The 13,659-nt window shown below is 39.7% G+C and overlaps 1 protein-coding gene across 2 annotated transcripts; it reads left to right on the top strand.

Annotated features, from left to right (window-relative positions):
- The first annotated feature begins 1,757 nt into the window (after positions 1–1,757).
- LOC136713881 (probable glutamate receptor) lies at positions 1,758–11,056 on the top strand. 2 transcript variants are annotated; one of them, XM_066691107.1, is made up of 12 exons: positions 1,758–1,850; positions 3,106–3,188; positions 4,875–4,891; positions 5,209–5,262; positions 5,677–5,856; positions 6,083–6,309; positions 6,773–6,870; positions 7,381–7,598; positions 7,841–8,060; positions 8,221–8,465; positions 8,874–8,966; positions 9,833–11,056. In XM_066691107.1, exons 2-12 carry the CDS (start codon positions 3,122–3,124, stop codon positions 9,863–9,865), a joined length of 1,452 nt encoding a protein of 483 aa, XP_066547204.1. In that variant the 5' UTR covers positions 1,758–1,850; positions 3,106–3,121; the 3' UTR covers positions 9,866–11,056. The 2 variants fall into 2 exon arrangements, with proteins under 2 accessions (XP_066547204.1, XP_066547205.1); XM_066691108.1 differs by having other exon boundaries at positions 1,816–1,859.
- The last annotated feature ends 2,603 nt before the right edge of the window (positions 11,057–13,659 follow it).

Raw genomic sequence — 13,659 nt, 5'->3', positions numbered from 1 at the left:
AAAAACGCTCAAAATTATTAATCTTTTCTCTGAGTGACAAGATGCACAAAAGCTTATATGGGCTTTAGGCAGCGGTTGCTACGACAACAGATCTCGCTCCGGCCCTGCAAACTCGCCTCGGCGTTACACGGTCCGCTGAGTGACAGAAATTGTCCCCCATTGTCACTCCCACAAAAGATGTCTTCATTAGGATTCCAGCAGCACCCTGACTTACTTCAAATCTGTATTTATCAGTGCCATTGAGATGTGGTTCCGCTCTCAAACCCCAACTTAAGGTCTATTGAGCTCTGTCAGCTGAGAGAATGTTGTTGTCACTTGGGCTGAAAAAGCCCTGGTGGCTTTGGCACGGGTCTGTCGGCCGCACTCCAAGGAAATACAGTTTAAATTAAGTAAACAAACGGGGGAGATGAATATAAACTTTTTGTCAAACGTTTCTTTCCTTGAGGAGAAACGGCCAGAAACCCTGCCTGCAATTCCTCTTACAGCGAGGGGTCGGTATCCGCAACTTGTGATTATTTTAATACTCATAGATCTGTCTTATTTGTTATTGTTTTTTTAAAAGCCTCCCTATTTGAGATCCCATATGAAAAGAGAGAAAAGTTCAGATTCCTTATGCTTTATAGGGTTGCATGTATGCATGACACAGAAGCTAATTGGAAGGATTGCTGGAGTTATTTATTAGTTTAAATCTGTGCTGTGTTGAAAGTTCAATTATAAAAGAAAAGAAAAAAAACATAACTAAAGCTCTAATGCATTTTCATGGGGAACTGAAATACATTTATAGAAAAGGGCAATATATACTGCTGTATTAAAGCCGATATAGTCTCTGTATCATGTCACATCGGTTTCTGAGTTTGAAGCCACGAGAATTTGCTGTCACTGGATGCATTATTACTTTGTGGACATTCCCTGACAGTCCTAAAATGATACCCTGTCCGAAAAGACTTATGGTCAGGGTTACACAGAGTTTGCTTTTGTAGTCTTTACCTCCCTGGGGATTTGATTAATGATGCAGGGAGGACTTTAAAGCCTGGTTAACTAGCTAAGGGCCAAGTCAGTTCTGTCTTGCGAAAAACTTCTACACTGGTGGTTTGCATTGTGGGCGGGAAGGGGGGGAGGTATGCCTTAATATTGGAGACGTACTTTTAAAAATACATTTATTCAGAACTTTATTGAAATAAAACCCCACAAGCACGATCAGTTTTAGTAAGTGGGTTTGACTGCTATTGTAGAAAACTCTTATTGTATTTTAAGCTCACTTTTCCAACAGGGAAATTAAAGATATCTGCTTTTGATTGTTTTCCCTGCCGTAGCGATTGGTAAGTGATTGGTAAAACCTATAAAACTTAAGTTACAAATAACATGTATTTAATACACAAATTATGCTTTTTTAATTTTCCCCCCAGTTCTCCCCTCTTGAGACTGGCTTTGTAGGTTCTCAGAAACAGAAATAAATACTAAACTCCTCACAAGAATGATGAATAGAGGCATTGTAAATATCTAATGCTCCAGTTGAGGAGCTCTCCTGAGAGGAATCAGTTTATCAGGCATTTTTGTCTTTTCCTGTTGCAGGATACATGTTGAAAGAGAACAGAATCGCATAGCTATTTTACTAATAAAAAATTAAAACTGACTGTAAATTGACCCCTCCTCCCCCACACACACTGAGATCTGAAAACTGGCCCCATTCTGCACCCCAAACCCCCTCCACTGCTAATCTGAATACCTTAAATCTCTCCACCCACACGTCTGATTGGCTGCCCCTGTACCTCAGGACTCTGATACACCATTTAAACCTCGCTGTAAACCTCCACTTCAACACTTGCTGTTTAAGACGCAGGACACTTGCGGTAAGTGCAGTAAGTCTTCTCCGGTCTTATTGTGTGCTGTAGATACAGGTCATGCACTTAAACATGCATATATCCAGGTTTTATTTTCTTTGTCTGCCAAACAAATCAGAAATGTAGGGTTAATTACGGAGGTTTAGCTTACTGTTAATGACATACTTTAAAAAGTTAAAGTAACATCTGAAAGGCTAATTGAGATCTATAAAAAAAAAAACTTTTGTATATTTTTATTTTGACGAATTACAGTTAGTAAGAGGTTCTCAATTGGTGACAGTAAGACAAGGTGTGATGCTTTTGTGTTTTATACATTCTACAGAGTTATAATTACACACCAATTATGATGATTGGATTAGAAGAGAGGCATGCTTTTATGGTGTATTCTCTAGATGAATTAATAAAAATAATTGTAATAAGTGGTGCTGATGTTGACAGTCAAGATAATTCCACAACTTTTCTACTGGTCATTGTCTGTAGTTTGGAACATTTTCATTATGTTTTCATAATGCATCATGGAGACATCAATGTAAATGGTACATGTGTGTGTACACGTGGAGTGTTAGATTAGTTTTATATAAACAATGCACTAAATCTTTAGACATTTTCATGAAAATACATGTGTAATTAAACTGTAGGACTGAAATATGAAATATGACTCCCAAACACTCCCAAAATGAAGGCGTGCTGCGTTACTTCATTCACATCAATTGACCAGATTACCTGCATATACACTTTCATTCTCGCTTTGGTCGTTTTTGATCATTTTTTTAAAACACGGATAGTAAACTAAATGGTAAGTGCATTCAACAGACAGAACTGTAAAGAATAAAAAAGAAAGAGAACAATAACTACTTAACCCTGTCAGTGTGTGTTTATAATACTCAAATATATCATATAATGTATATTCAGTCATATCAGGGTTGATGTTAAAATACAATAGCTTCATTAGGCATTAGGAAACAGTCATTTTCACCCCTCAATATGTGAACATGTTTATGATCTCCTACATGCTGATGCTATTGTAAAGACTTCAAAACTGTTTTTGAATGCTGTTATGCAAGTAATATGAATATGAACTATGCAAACGGTGCACAGTGGGGTTTTTCATGTGAAAACCTGTGTCCTGGAAAATACCTTTTTTACCCCTTCAGTAAGTCAGGATGTTTTACTGCAATTCTGGAAAGCAGTCTGACAAAGATTATATCACAGAAAAACATGAACGATTTCTTCTATAAGCCATTTTCCTCTGCCTGACTTGCAGGTTTGGACAAATCAAGATGAGGGGGGTTCCTGGACTCTTTCTTTGCGCCACTGTCCTACTCGTGGCAGAGTTCTGCATTGCAGGTAAGTCTTGCATTATTCATGCATCATATTTTGCTGGGGGAATCCTAATTGTTGACTGTCTATTTCTAAGCTAGGAAGGCTAGCTGCCTGGAGGTTGCCACTGTATTTAATCTGTGTGCTACATTGTGCTCTAATCATCAAATGAGATATAAAAGTGATGTCCTGCTTTAAGTTAATCTGTAGTAGCTGTTCCTGACTCTCACTTCACTCCCTAGTCTCTAGACATTGGCCTTATTTTTTATGTGAAAATACAAACTTAATGAGGAACTTGTTACAGCGTTTTGGCAAAATAGTCTGTTGCTGCTCTTTGATGTTTTTGATGGATGTCACTTTTGTGTGGTTAGAGGTAGATTAACAAAATAAATCAGCATGTAGATTCCTGACTGGTACTCACAATACAGCTGTCATTATTATTTATTTCCTTTGACTCGGCCAGGATATGATATCCTGCAGGATTTGAGCTGAAAGAGAATCGAGGCCGGACATCTTATGCCTGTCATTGATGTGGGGGGGACTTATTTGGGGCTAAATTGGAGCGTGTCAGCTGGACCCTGCATCAAAGCACCAAACTGTATCCTGTTCTGGCATACTGTAACCCACTCTTCTGATGAAAAAGAAAAGGCACACAAAAAATAACGATAGCTCTAATAAATCAATCTGTAACTGCGAAACAAGCTGCCAGTGTTTGTGGGTTGGGGGGGGGGAATTACACGAATTTAGAAGCTTGTAAATCTGTCAAATGTTGAAAAGGAGAAGTTGATGTATGTCAGGGACACCCTGTGATATTGACAGGAACCCTGTGACTTGCCCAACTTTGACTGTCTTGTTTTCTGCTCTTTGACTGCCCCGCTCACTGGGCGTCTTTCCTGACAGCTGGAATTGACACAGTAAATGGCATTGGTCCCAGTTTATGGTAATGAACAAGTGTCCATGCCACAGCGCAGTACCGAGCCACTTCCCATTTATTTTTTTTGTCAAGGCCTGCCCTCGGGGGCGCCGGAACACATCGCTGGCTGGCCCCCACTTAAGTGGGACAACGGGCGATGGGGGATTTTCAATACAGCCCCTTGTTTACCCCTCACTATTTCCTTGTGAGCCTTTTGTGAGTTTCTAAGGAATGCTTTGACCGTGGGGAGAAGGCCCTCCGAGACCAAAGCAGAAGTACAACAGTTCTTTGTTTTGGTCTGCTAAAATTGGAAATAAGAAAAGAAAATGTTTAATTTACAAATCCACATCACAGCGATAGGAAATGATGCCTAAAATTCAGATAATAATCTTTGAGACTGAGATTTGAGATTTGAAGGGGCAGGGGGTTGGGGACGAGGGAGTTTGGCATTAACTCTTTGTATTTCACTTTAATATGTACACACCCAGAGATGGATTAAAGCAAATGCCCTGTCTGTAAGAAATAAAACAAATGACATCTCTAGAACTTAGAGATAACTGCAACATATATGGGACCAACATCTAATCTAGCTTTTGAGAGTAAATTTCATCAAGCTCCTGAAGTGAATTATTCTTTAGCCAATGGAGTTATTTTCAAGCAGTCAAAATATTTGCTAACCACCGAGACAGATAGCAGTCTCCCAGTCTCTATACTCCAGATTCATTTGCATGTTGTGAGGATGCTATGAATGAAGGTTTGACATCACCAACACTAATGTAATATTCATGTCTCATTTTTAGGCTCTGCTGAAAAAGAGGTATGGAAAGTTTTGTTTTGAATTTGCTGTTGTATATGACTTCTGTAGAACATGCATGTCAGTATGGGCCCCAGACCCTTTGGTTAAAAGTAAATATTTGACACTCTGAACTCCAAAAAGTAGATCACATGATTGATTAAGAATGATAAGTACTTCAAGTTTAATCAAATATTTACAGAATAAAATATGCCTCATGAAAACTTCCAAAAAGTGGTTAGGTGGATATTGGTTACAGTTGAGAAGTGAAAATATTCAGAAGTTTGTGTTTTCAGTTGCTACACTGTGAAAATTATGGTTTAACCTTTTCTCTCTTTTAGGATAGTGCTAGAATGAAAAGACAGGTCACAGACCTGACAGTCACCACTATAATCGTAAGTAGCCACACAGTAATTAAATAAAGTAATAATACAAAAACAAAAGATCTCAGAAAACATTATAGTCTGATGTATCAGTCCTACACAGGAGCCTCCGCAGATTTATTCAGATGTTCCCAGGTAAATAAAAGGCTAAGAAAAAAACATTTGATTTAAATTAATTTGAGGTGTCAGATTGTTTTTTTTTTTCCACCCCTCAAACAACAGTGCTTGGCATTCATCGTCGATGTAAGAGAAAACACATTTAAAGGTTTTGGCATTCACATCTTGTAATATTAATTAGTCTGAAAGAAGCCAAGTTCAGTCTTTTTTACTTTTGAAACGCAAATAGTTCTGTTTCATTTGGGCTAGAAGATAAATAAAGATTGCTGTTCTTTGATAGCATTGTTTTTGTGTACTTTCATCCATCAGCAAGAACCATACACAATGCCAAAAGGCTCAGAGCTGGAAGGCTACTGTGTAGACCTACTGAAGATACTCGCCAACAAGCTGGGCTTCACGTACAACTTAAAGTTGGTGAAGGATGGTACTTATGGAAGACAAGACCCAGATGGCAAATGGAGTGGCATGGTTGGAGAGGTGGTGAGATCGGTGAGTTCTGGCTGTGAAGCAGTGAAGAAAACTGTCCAGAAAGGGGAAGTGACTTTAGGAAGCTCTTTTTGTTGTGGGGGTTGGGGACAAGAGGGTACATTAAAGTTAAAGAAGCAAAAGCTGTCAAAAAAAGGAGATCTTCTATGTGTTTGTATTTTTGTGGGTGTTTCACTCTTGGTTTAGGTTGGGAAATAAAATGGCTTTTGTGATGGTTTTTATCTTCAAGGAGGCTGATTTAGCCGTGGCTCCTCTGACCATCATCGCCACCCGTGAGAAGGCCATCGAAATGACCAAACCCTTCATGCAGACGGGCATTGGGATCATTCTGCGCAAGGAAATCGTCTCCGCAGAGGCCAGCTTCTTTGAGTTCCTCCAGCCCTTCGCCAAGGAAACCTGGATTGGAATATTAATTGCTTACTTGGTGACCTCTTTCTGCATCTGCATGGCCGCCAGGTAAGAGCAGCCAAGAGCGGGGAAATGGGGCCAACAAAAACGCCTCGTTTCCTAGAAATAATTTTCAAAGTTCGGCATGCTGTTTTGTGCAGACGTCCAAAACTGCACAAAAAAAAAGACCAAAAGAAAAAGTAGTTACTTTACTGGCTTGCTTTGTAAGCATTTCCACTGAAATAACATCAAAAGTCTTTTAAATTTAACAGGCTTCACTGCTTAGCTGGGAATTTCCATTAATTTAGCCAGGCAACCACTTCACTCCTCATTCAATGAACCAGCGCTATAATGCCTCTAGCTCATTTTGTTCAGCCTCTAAAATCCATATAACATCCCACAAAATAGAAATGAATGGTACAAAGGGATCTATGCTAACAAAGGGACAACAGCTAAAACGGTGTTAATTATGCCTCAAGGTCGCCCTTCTGTGTCTTTGTATTGTGTCTGTGTCGGCCGTGCTATTGTTCAGGCTCAGCCCGTGTGAATGGAGCGAACCGCAGAGCGAAGACAACCGCTTCACGCTCCTCCACAGCCTCTGGTATTCTGCCGGAGCCCTGACCCTGCAAGGTAGTCATGAGTGCATTGTGGGTATTTTGTGTGCAGAGGCTGACATGAAAAATGGGAGTTACTCAGTCGGGGGCCGTGTAACACGAGAGAGGAAACATGGTAGAGTGCAAAGGTTCATCCTGGAGGAGGAAAAGAAAAGAAGTCTGTAGGATGAGGGAACTATAGCATATAGGCAGGCAGGAATACAACTGCATGGTCAATATATATGCATGCAATGGCAGCTCTAAGTTTTATTTCAGCCTTTCAACTGCTATAAGTACACTCCTTAAATCAAATTAATAAAGCATAAATAGAGCATTTTTACAGTGTTTCTATACAGCTTTAAATGAAATAATTGTGTTTTTAAAGAATGTGTGTCTAATGTATATTTGTTTATGAAACCTAAAGAAAAATAATCTAAAGCAATGAAACTGTGGACTTTTAAATACAGTGAATGTTTTAAATGTGTACTTTTAATTTTGGACATCTCGAAACCATGATGTCTCTGTGATGTTTCTGTTCTGTTGTCAGGTGCGGGCCCTCAGCCCAAAGCCCTGTCTGTGCGGGTTATCAGCGCCATCTGGTGGTTGTTTGCAGTAGTGCTCCTGGCCTCTTACTTTGCTGGCTTAAGCGCCATGCAGGGCTCGGACAATACCCAGCTCTCCATTGAGACCTTCGAGGACCTGGCAAACCAGGACGTCATCGAGTACGGCACACTGCGCGTCTCGTCCACCTTCGCCTTCTTTAAGGTGAGTGGATCCCACCAGGAATATATATGAAACTATGCTATACAACTGACATATTCTGGTTGTCCCTTACAACACTTTGTTTGTTTTGGTTTGTCACTATCTTAATTTTTGTTGGCATATGACATTTGTTCTGTTCCAAATTAAAATAAACAAGTTCTGAGGCCTCAATGTCACACTGGTCTCACTGTCCCAGGTCTGTTTTTTGACTTGAGCATGTCTTATATTTGAATTTGAACACCTAGTACTCGAAGAACTCAGTCTACCGCCGGATCTATGAGCACATGGAGAGGAAGCAGAGTTTTGTGGCCTCAATGGAAGAAGGTATACGCAGGGCGCAAGAGGGCAATTATGCTTTTATTGCCGAGTCCGTTTCCCTAGACCTGGCTGTGGCCCGATACTGCAATCTCATGAGGGTCCCGGAGGTGATCGGGATGAGGGGTTATGGCATCGCGGCTCATTTAGGTGAGTAACCGCGTTCTTTGCACCCAGAATCTACTCCATTTGGACTGATTCCACAAATGATTACTGTGGCAGACTCATGCTTCACCAGATGAAAGCCAAGACTCCCTGTTTCTCCATCCAAATCAAACCGCACTTTGTTCTTGATGCTTGTTTTTGAAAGGTTCTCCCCTGATAAAGAACCTGAGTGTGGCCATCCTGCAGATGAGTGAATCGGGGGATCTGGACTACCTATACAGAAAGTGGTGGGAAACAACCTGCCGGGGGGAAGAGGGGAAGTCGTCCTCTCTCAAGCCCCACAGCCTGGGGGGGATCTTCCTGATTCTGGCCGTGGGGCTGGCCGTGGGGGTGCTGCTGGCCTTGCTGGAGCTGGCTTTCAAATCCAAGATCAATGCAGAGGAGCAGAGGGTGGGTATGGGGTGCCTGGCTCTGTGACACACTGCATCGATTCAAACCAAAGCTGCTGACCAGCTGTTTTAAATTTGCATAGCCTTCCTAATCTAGATAGAAGATTACATATTAAGTTATATAGTTAAAATTGTGCTGGAATTGATTATTATTATTATTATTATTATTATTATTAGTAGTAGTAGTAGTAGTAGTAGTAATTGGAAGTGATGCAGCTGTTATTATGGCTATGCTAAAAGTATTTACATTCATCATTTGAAATATTATTATTCACGGTTTCCTTCCATTTAAAAACTATTGTTCCTTATCTTCATCTGCGCGCAGCTCTGGTCTCCTCTGATGCTCAGATGACTGCGGTACAGTGTGGATGTGTCAGCCTTTGATTTCCTTCTCTTTGGCTCTTTGCAGAAAGCATGCTGTTCGGTTTTCTCTGAAGAGCTGAGTCAGCGTGTCCGGAGTAGCAATGTGAAGAAAACACAGGAAACCTCAGAGAAAAACAAAGTATAAAGCACTCCAGGATGGCATTGAAATGGCTGTTTATTTTGGTGATACCACAGTTAACGTCCGTTAGGCAAAATAACTAACCCTGATTGCAATAGTTTCTGTCAGTTATTACTCTCTAGTTGCCGTCAATCTCTTATAGAGGCACGGTGTCTTTCATCAACTGTCACATATTCCTACTGATTTAGTTAATGATGTTTCTGCTGTAAATCTAGATTAAACAAATATATGTGGGTTCTTAGATTAAGTGAATCATATAATACACCTTCTAACCCCTCAGCTGAGAAGACCCTTCTGGGTGCAGCTCTGTATTTTTTAGCCACACATGGTTTTGATGCATCACTTTCTTAGTGGAAAAATGGTTGAGATGTGCTTTGTTTTAAGCAGTAAAACCCATCAATCTGATATTAATAGAGATTACAGCTGGAGGAGAAACACTGGGAGTTGAGTCTGAATTCCCACAGTACTTGGAAGAGCTGCGGTGTTCAGGAATAGCCAAAAAACGTCTATTTTTTGTTATGGAAAATGAGTGCAAAATGTATGTTAACAGAAAGACTGATGTACTGAGTACTGATCGAGTCAGAGGAACCTATTGCATTTACACAGGGCGACTAACTTCTATAAAATGTTGCGGGGGAAATGAAAGAGGTGATGAGAGAGGGGAGATGAAATTCTGCACTGGAAATATACTGTTGTTGAACTCACACATTCAAGTCATGAAAATATCCTAGACGGTACTCTTTAAGGTCTCATATTGCTGTGCTGTTCACTTTCAAATTTCAATTTTATATCAGTGTTTAACCAGCAAATGGCAAATCTACCATTAAGAGCTTGTTTAAAGGAATGTTCTCATTGTCTGTCCTCAGCTCCCTTCCGCACTTCAATCCCTCTACACCTGACTTCTGACTTCTCAAATCCTGGCCTGCTGTTCAGTCTGCTCAAACTGCCAGGAAGCATGCAGAGTTGGTTTTTCACAGGAGGGTTTAAGGATGAAAAGAATAAAAAATAGAACACTGAAAGCTGACTCTTAATTGAACAATTATTTTAAAATTGTTCTGACTTACTGCTCCTGAAGTAATGTGTTTTTTGTTATTTTTTTGCATTACATAATATTGGCAACGAAGTGTCTGGTGGAAGAGGAAAAAATATCCCTAGAAACATAACACTTTTTTTGTAACATATTTCAGCATAAGTGTGACTTTTAAGAGATTTAGTATAACATAGGGCAGGTAAAGGTATTTTCATTTGTGTCTGATAATTTCCTCATAGACATCTGTTTTAATTTAAAAAGAAAATAGCATCTTCAATGTTGTTATACTAAGTACGTAGGACTTAAATCAGCACGTATCAGAAAAAGTCTGGCTAAACCTAAGAATGTGCAGAGTTGTGATTGGTGTGAAATGTATCCTCAGGCATTATCTTTTTGGTTAGATTTAACATTTTGTCTTTGTGTTTTTAATCATCAGCCAGAGACCAATGGGAAGCTAGAGTGTGTTTTCTTTGGGCTTTTGTCAGTATTGGGCTGAGCAAATGCACATACATAAAGCAATGTCCATGAAGTTAATCAAACACAAAATCAAAATATACATGCAGGTAAATGACAAACGTGTTGAGAATTATGCTTTTGAGGCCCGTTCTTCTTTTTCAGGATTTGTTTGATTTGGACGCCCTTTTCCCCATCCGAACATACATGCTGGGTTTAAGAACTCTGCTGTCAATCCATCTTGGGGGACAAATACATTCATAATCAAAAGTAATCTGTTTTGGGGGTTTTGTCCATATGTGAAAATGGAAATGTTTTTAATGAAAGACTTATGATTTTGAAATGTTAACCTAGTTTTAACATATCAAGTTACCAATATCATGAATTATTCTGTGCCATTACCTTTACATGCTACGATATAACAATTAAGCTATATACCTGTCACTCGTAGCCAGGAGTTTGAAAAGAAGCCGTAATTTAACTGCTTAATTTAATAAGCTATTTTAAGATGTCAGATCATTGTACCATGTGCATGTTCCCTTGATTTTCTATGGTTTCTTTGCTTTTGCTTTTGTACAATTAATAAATAAAACCAAATACTAACCAACGTTCAGATTTCTGCTCATTGATGCGAGTTTATTTTCTTTTTACATGAATGCAGATCATAACAAACCACCCGTGCTAAGCCATAATTGGAAATTAATCAAACAACCAATACTTTTTTGTTTGTATAAAAGAAAGTCTAATTGGAAGCATCATCTCAAAGAATTGTACAAGTCAAGCATTGTAAACCTAAAGCAGTGTAAATATACAGTATAACAGCAATAGAGCAAAGAGCAAAATAGCTGTTGTATTGCTTGAGGCTTAGGTTGAGAGTCACACAGGGCAGAAACTTCGTACAATTTGGGTGCCATAGTCAGTTGAGACTGGGGTTCCAGCGGGGAAGGTACGCAATTGGCCAAATGACCCTGGGGGGCCCTCACTTGGCTTGCTGCAAAACGCCAACCTCTGTAGCTTATCAGGAGCTTGTGAGCTTAAACTATTACTCACTGAAAGCTCTGCTGTTTGTCCTGTTGACTCTTTGTGGAATAAAAGCAGATGGCTGGTAATGAATGTCTGAGAGGACATGTTTCTTCTGTTTTCATTTCTCTACTTTTATGATGATTAATAGAGTTTGTGAAGGCCATGCCAGGGCCGGCTCTGGCACTTTTGATGCCCTCGGCAAGATTGCGGGATGGTGCCCACCAACCCCTCAAAAAAATATCAGTATTACATTTCTTATAATTACAAATTCCTACACATTATACCCATTATTCATATTTCATCATCAACAACTTTATTTAAATAAGACCCTTCATTTTAAAAACATATCGCTTAACATTAGGCCTGCATACATAGACTAAAACCTGGTTAATGAAACTAAATACATCAACACAGTGAACACACATTCATAATTGCAGCACACAATTAAGGAAGTTATTGCCAATTAACACTCAGATAATTACATTTTATATTTTGATTTACCATTGAAGTTGAACGAACTGTGATTGATTACATAATAAAACCACCTCATATCTCCATTAATATTAAAGATAATAGAATGAAACTTTCAGCAAAACCAGGCTAAAGCATCTTCAAAAGATTGATCCAGTAACCCCATTGGTAGACAGTGGAATTTATTTAAATAACTACTTTCTAATCATTTGCTCATCATGAAACGTCTTCAGTATTTAGATAAAACGCAATATAAAAGGTACATTTACATTTTGTGTGTGTGTGTCCAAAACTTCAGTTTGTGACAGTGGAAGGTGGAAATGGACTGATATTTTGAAAGGAAGTGCATGACAGAGTTGACAGAATAAAATACTCTAAAGTGAGGCAGTAGAGGTGATTTCTCCTACTATATGGCAAGGAATCGAGAAATACCGCCAGGAAAGGCAACAGAAAGACTAAGTGCCTTTTTAAAACAACCTTTTTTCCCCGCCAGTCTGCGCCCCTACGACAATTGGCGCCCAAGTCAATCGCCTTATCTGCCTATGCCAGGAACCGGCCCTAGGTCATGCACGTAGCTCATATTAACTCCAGTATAGGTAGATTGGATAAGCGTGCCATTCACGTAGCTACACACTTTTTTTAGCCCTGTGAAGAAACCGGAAAGCAGAACCAGCAGCTGGGGAGGCGGTGCACGCACGCAGTCGCCTCAGTACCTGCAGGCCACACAGCCTAGAGAACGGAAGAGAAGATGACGGCAATGAAGAGGAGTAATGATGGAGGAGCTGCTGAATAATGCAGGCATGAACTGCGCCGTTCCCAATGCAGCTTTCATTTTAATCGTTTGCGAGCGTGTCTTGCTTACTGGGTGAGCACCAGACCAAACTGATGAAAACAGACATCTTGAATTTAATTGAGGAAGTTGCACACCAGTTGAGTAAGACTTGGCGGGGAGTGGAAAGAACAGCAGCTAAGTCGCTTCTTGTGTGAACCTTTGTTTGGTGAACCCTTATGCAACTCAGGTCTGTTGAGGCACAGAATGTTACCAAGGAAACAATCCCAAGTATTCCAGGGAAGCTGATGTAACCACCTATCTGAGTTAATTTCCTCGTCCCATTATGTCCTGTGAACAGACACAGCATCCAGATGAACTCAACAAGCTGACTTGTCTCCACCCACTGTCTTGACACTGAGAAAATAAGAGAAACTGGATGTCAGACTTAATGTTTTACACTCCAAAAAAAATGACATACTGAATGACCAAATTGTAGGCTGGGTGCCAAAAGCAATATTTATTTAGTAATTATTTCTTAACAAAAAAAAAGTTTTCCTAGACATAAGGTACTAATAGCTCAGTTAATCATTTTAGGAATCGGTGCAATAACAAACTGACACATTTTCCGTGAACTCTGGGATTTTACACCCGGGATTTCCATGAAGAGGCTGGAATCTTGGGTGAGGATTGTATAGTAGTTTAGTGTTTTCAGTTTCATCTTCACAGAGTCGGCCCAGCTTATTTAATTCACAACCAGTGGAGCAGGAAGACGCAGCTGTTAATATGTGGGTTTTGGTTTTTAGTATTTCCAGAGAATCTGTATTCTAGAATATTTGGAAACTGGCTGTAATGACACCTTCAGTAAATACCGCATCAGTAGTGTTTGCCACTCTTCTCAATCATAAGTCACACTGAATAAACACGTCTTTACATAACATTTTGAG

Source organism: Amia ocellicauda, chromosome 18, assembly GCF_036373705.1.
Source record: "Amia ocellicauda isolate fAmiCal2 chromosome 18, fAmiCal2.hap1, whole genome shotgun sequence".
In the NCBI taxonomy this organism is placed as follows: domain Eukaryota; kingdom Metazoa; phylum Chordata; class Actinopteri; order Amiiformes; family Amiidae; genus Amia; species Amia ocellicauda.
Note: the sequence above shows the minus strand (reverse complement) of the source record. Positions and strands in the feature narration are given on the sequence as shown.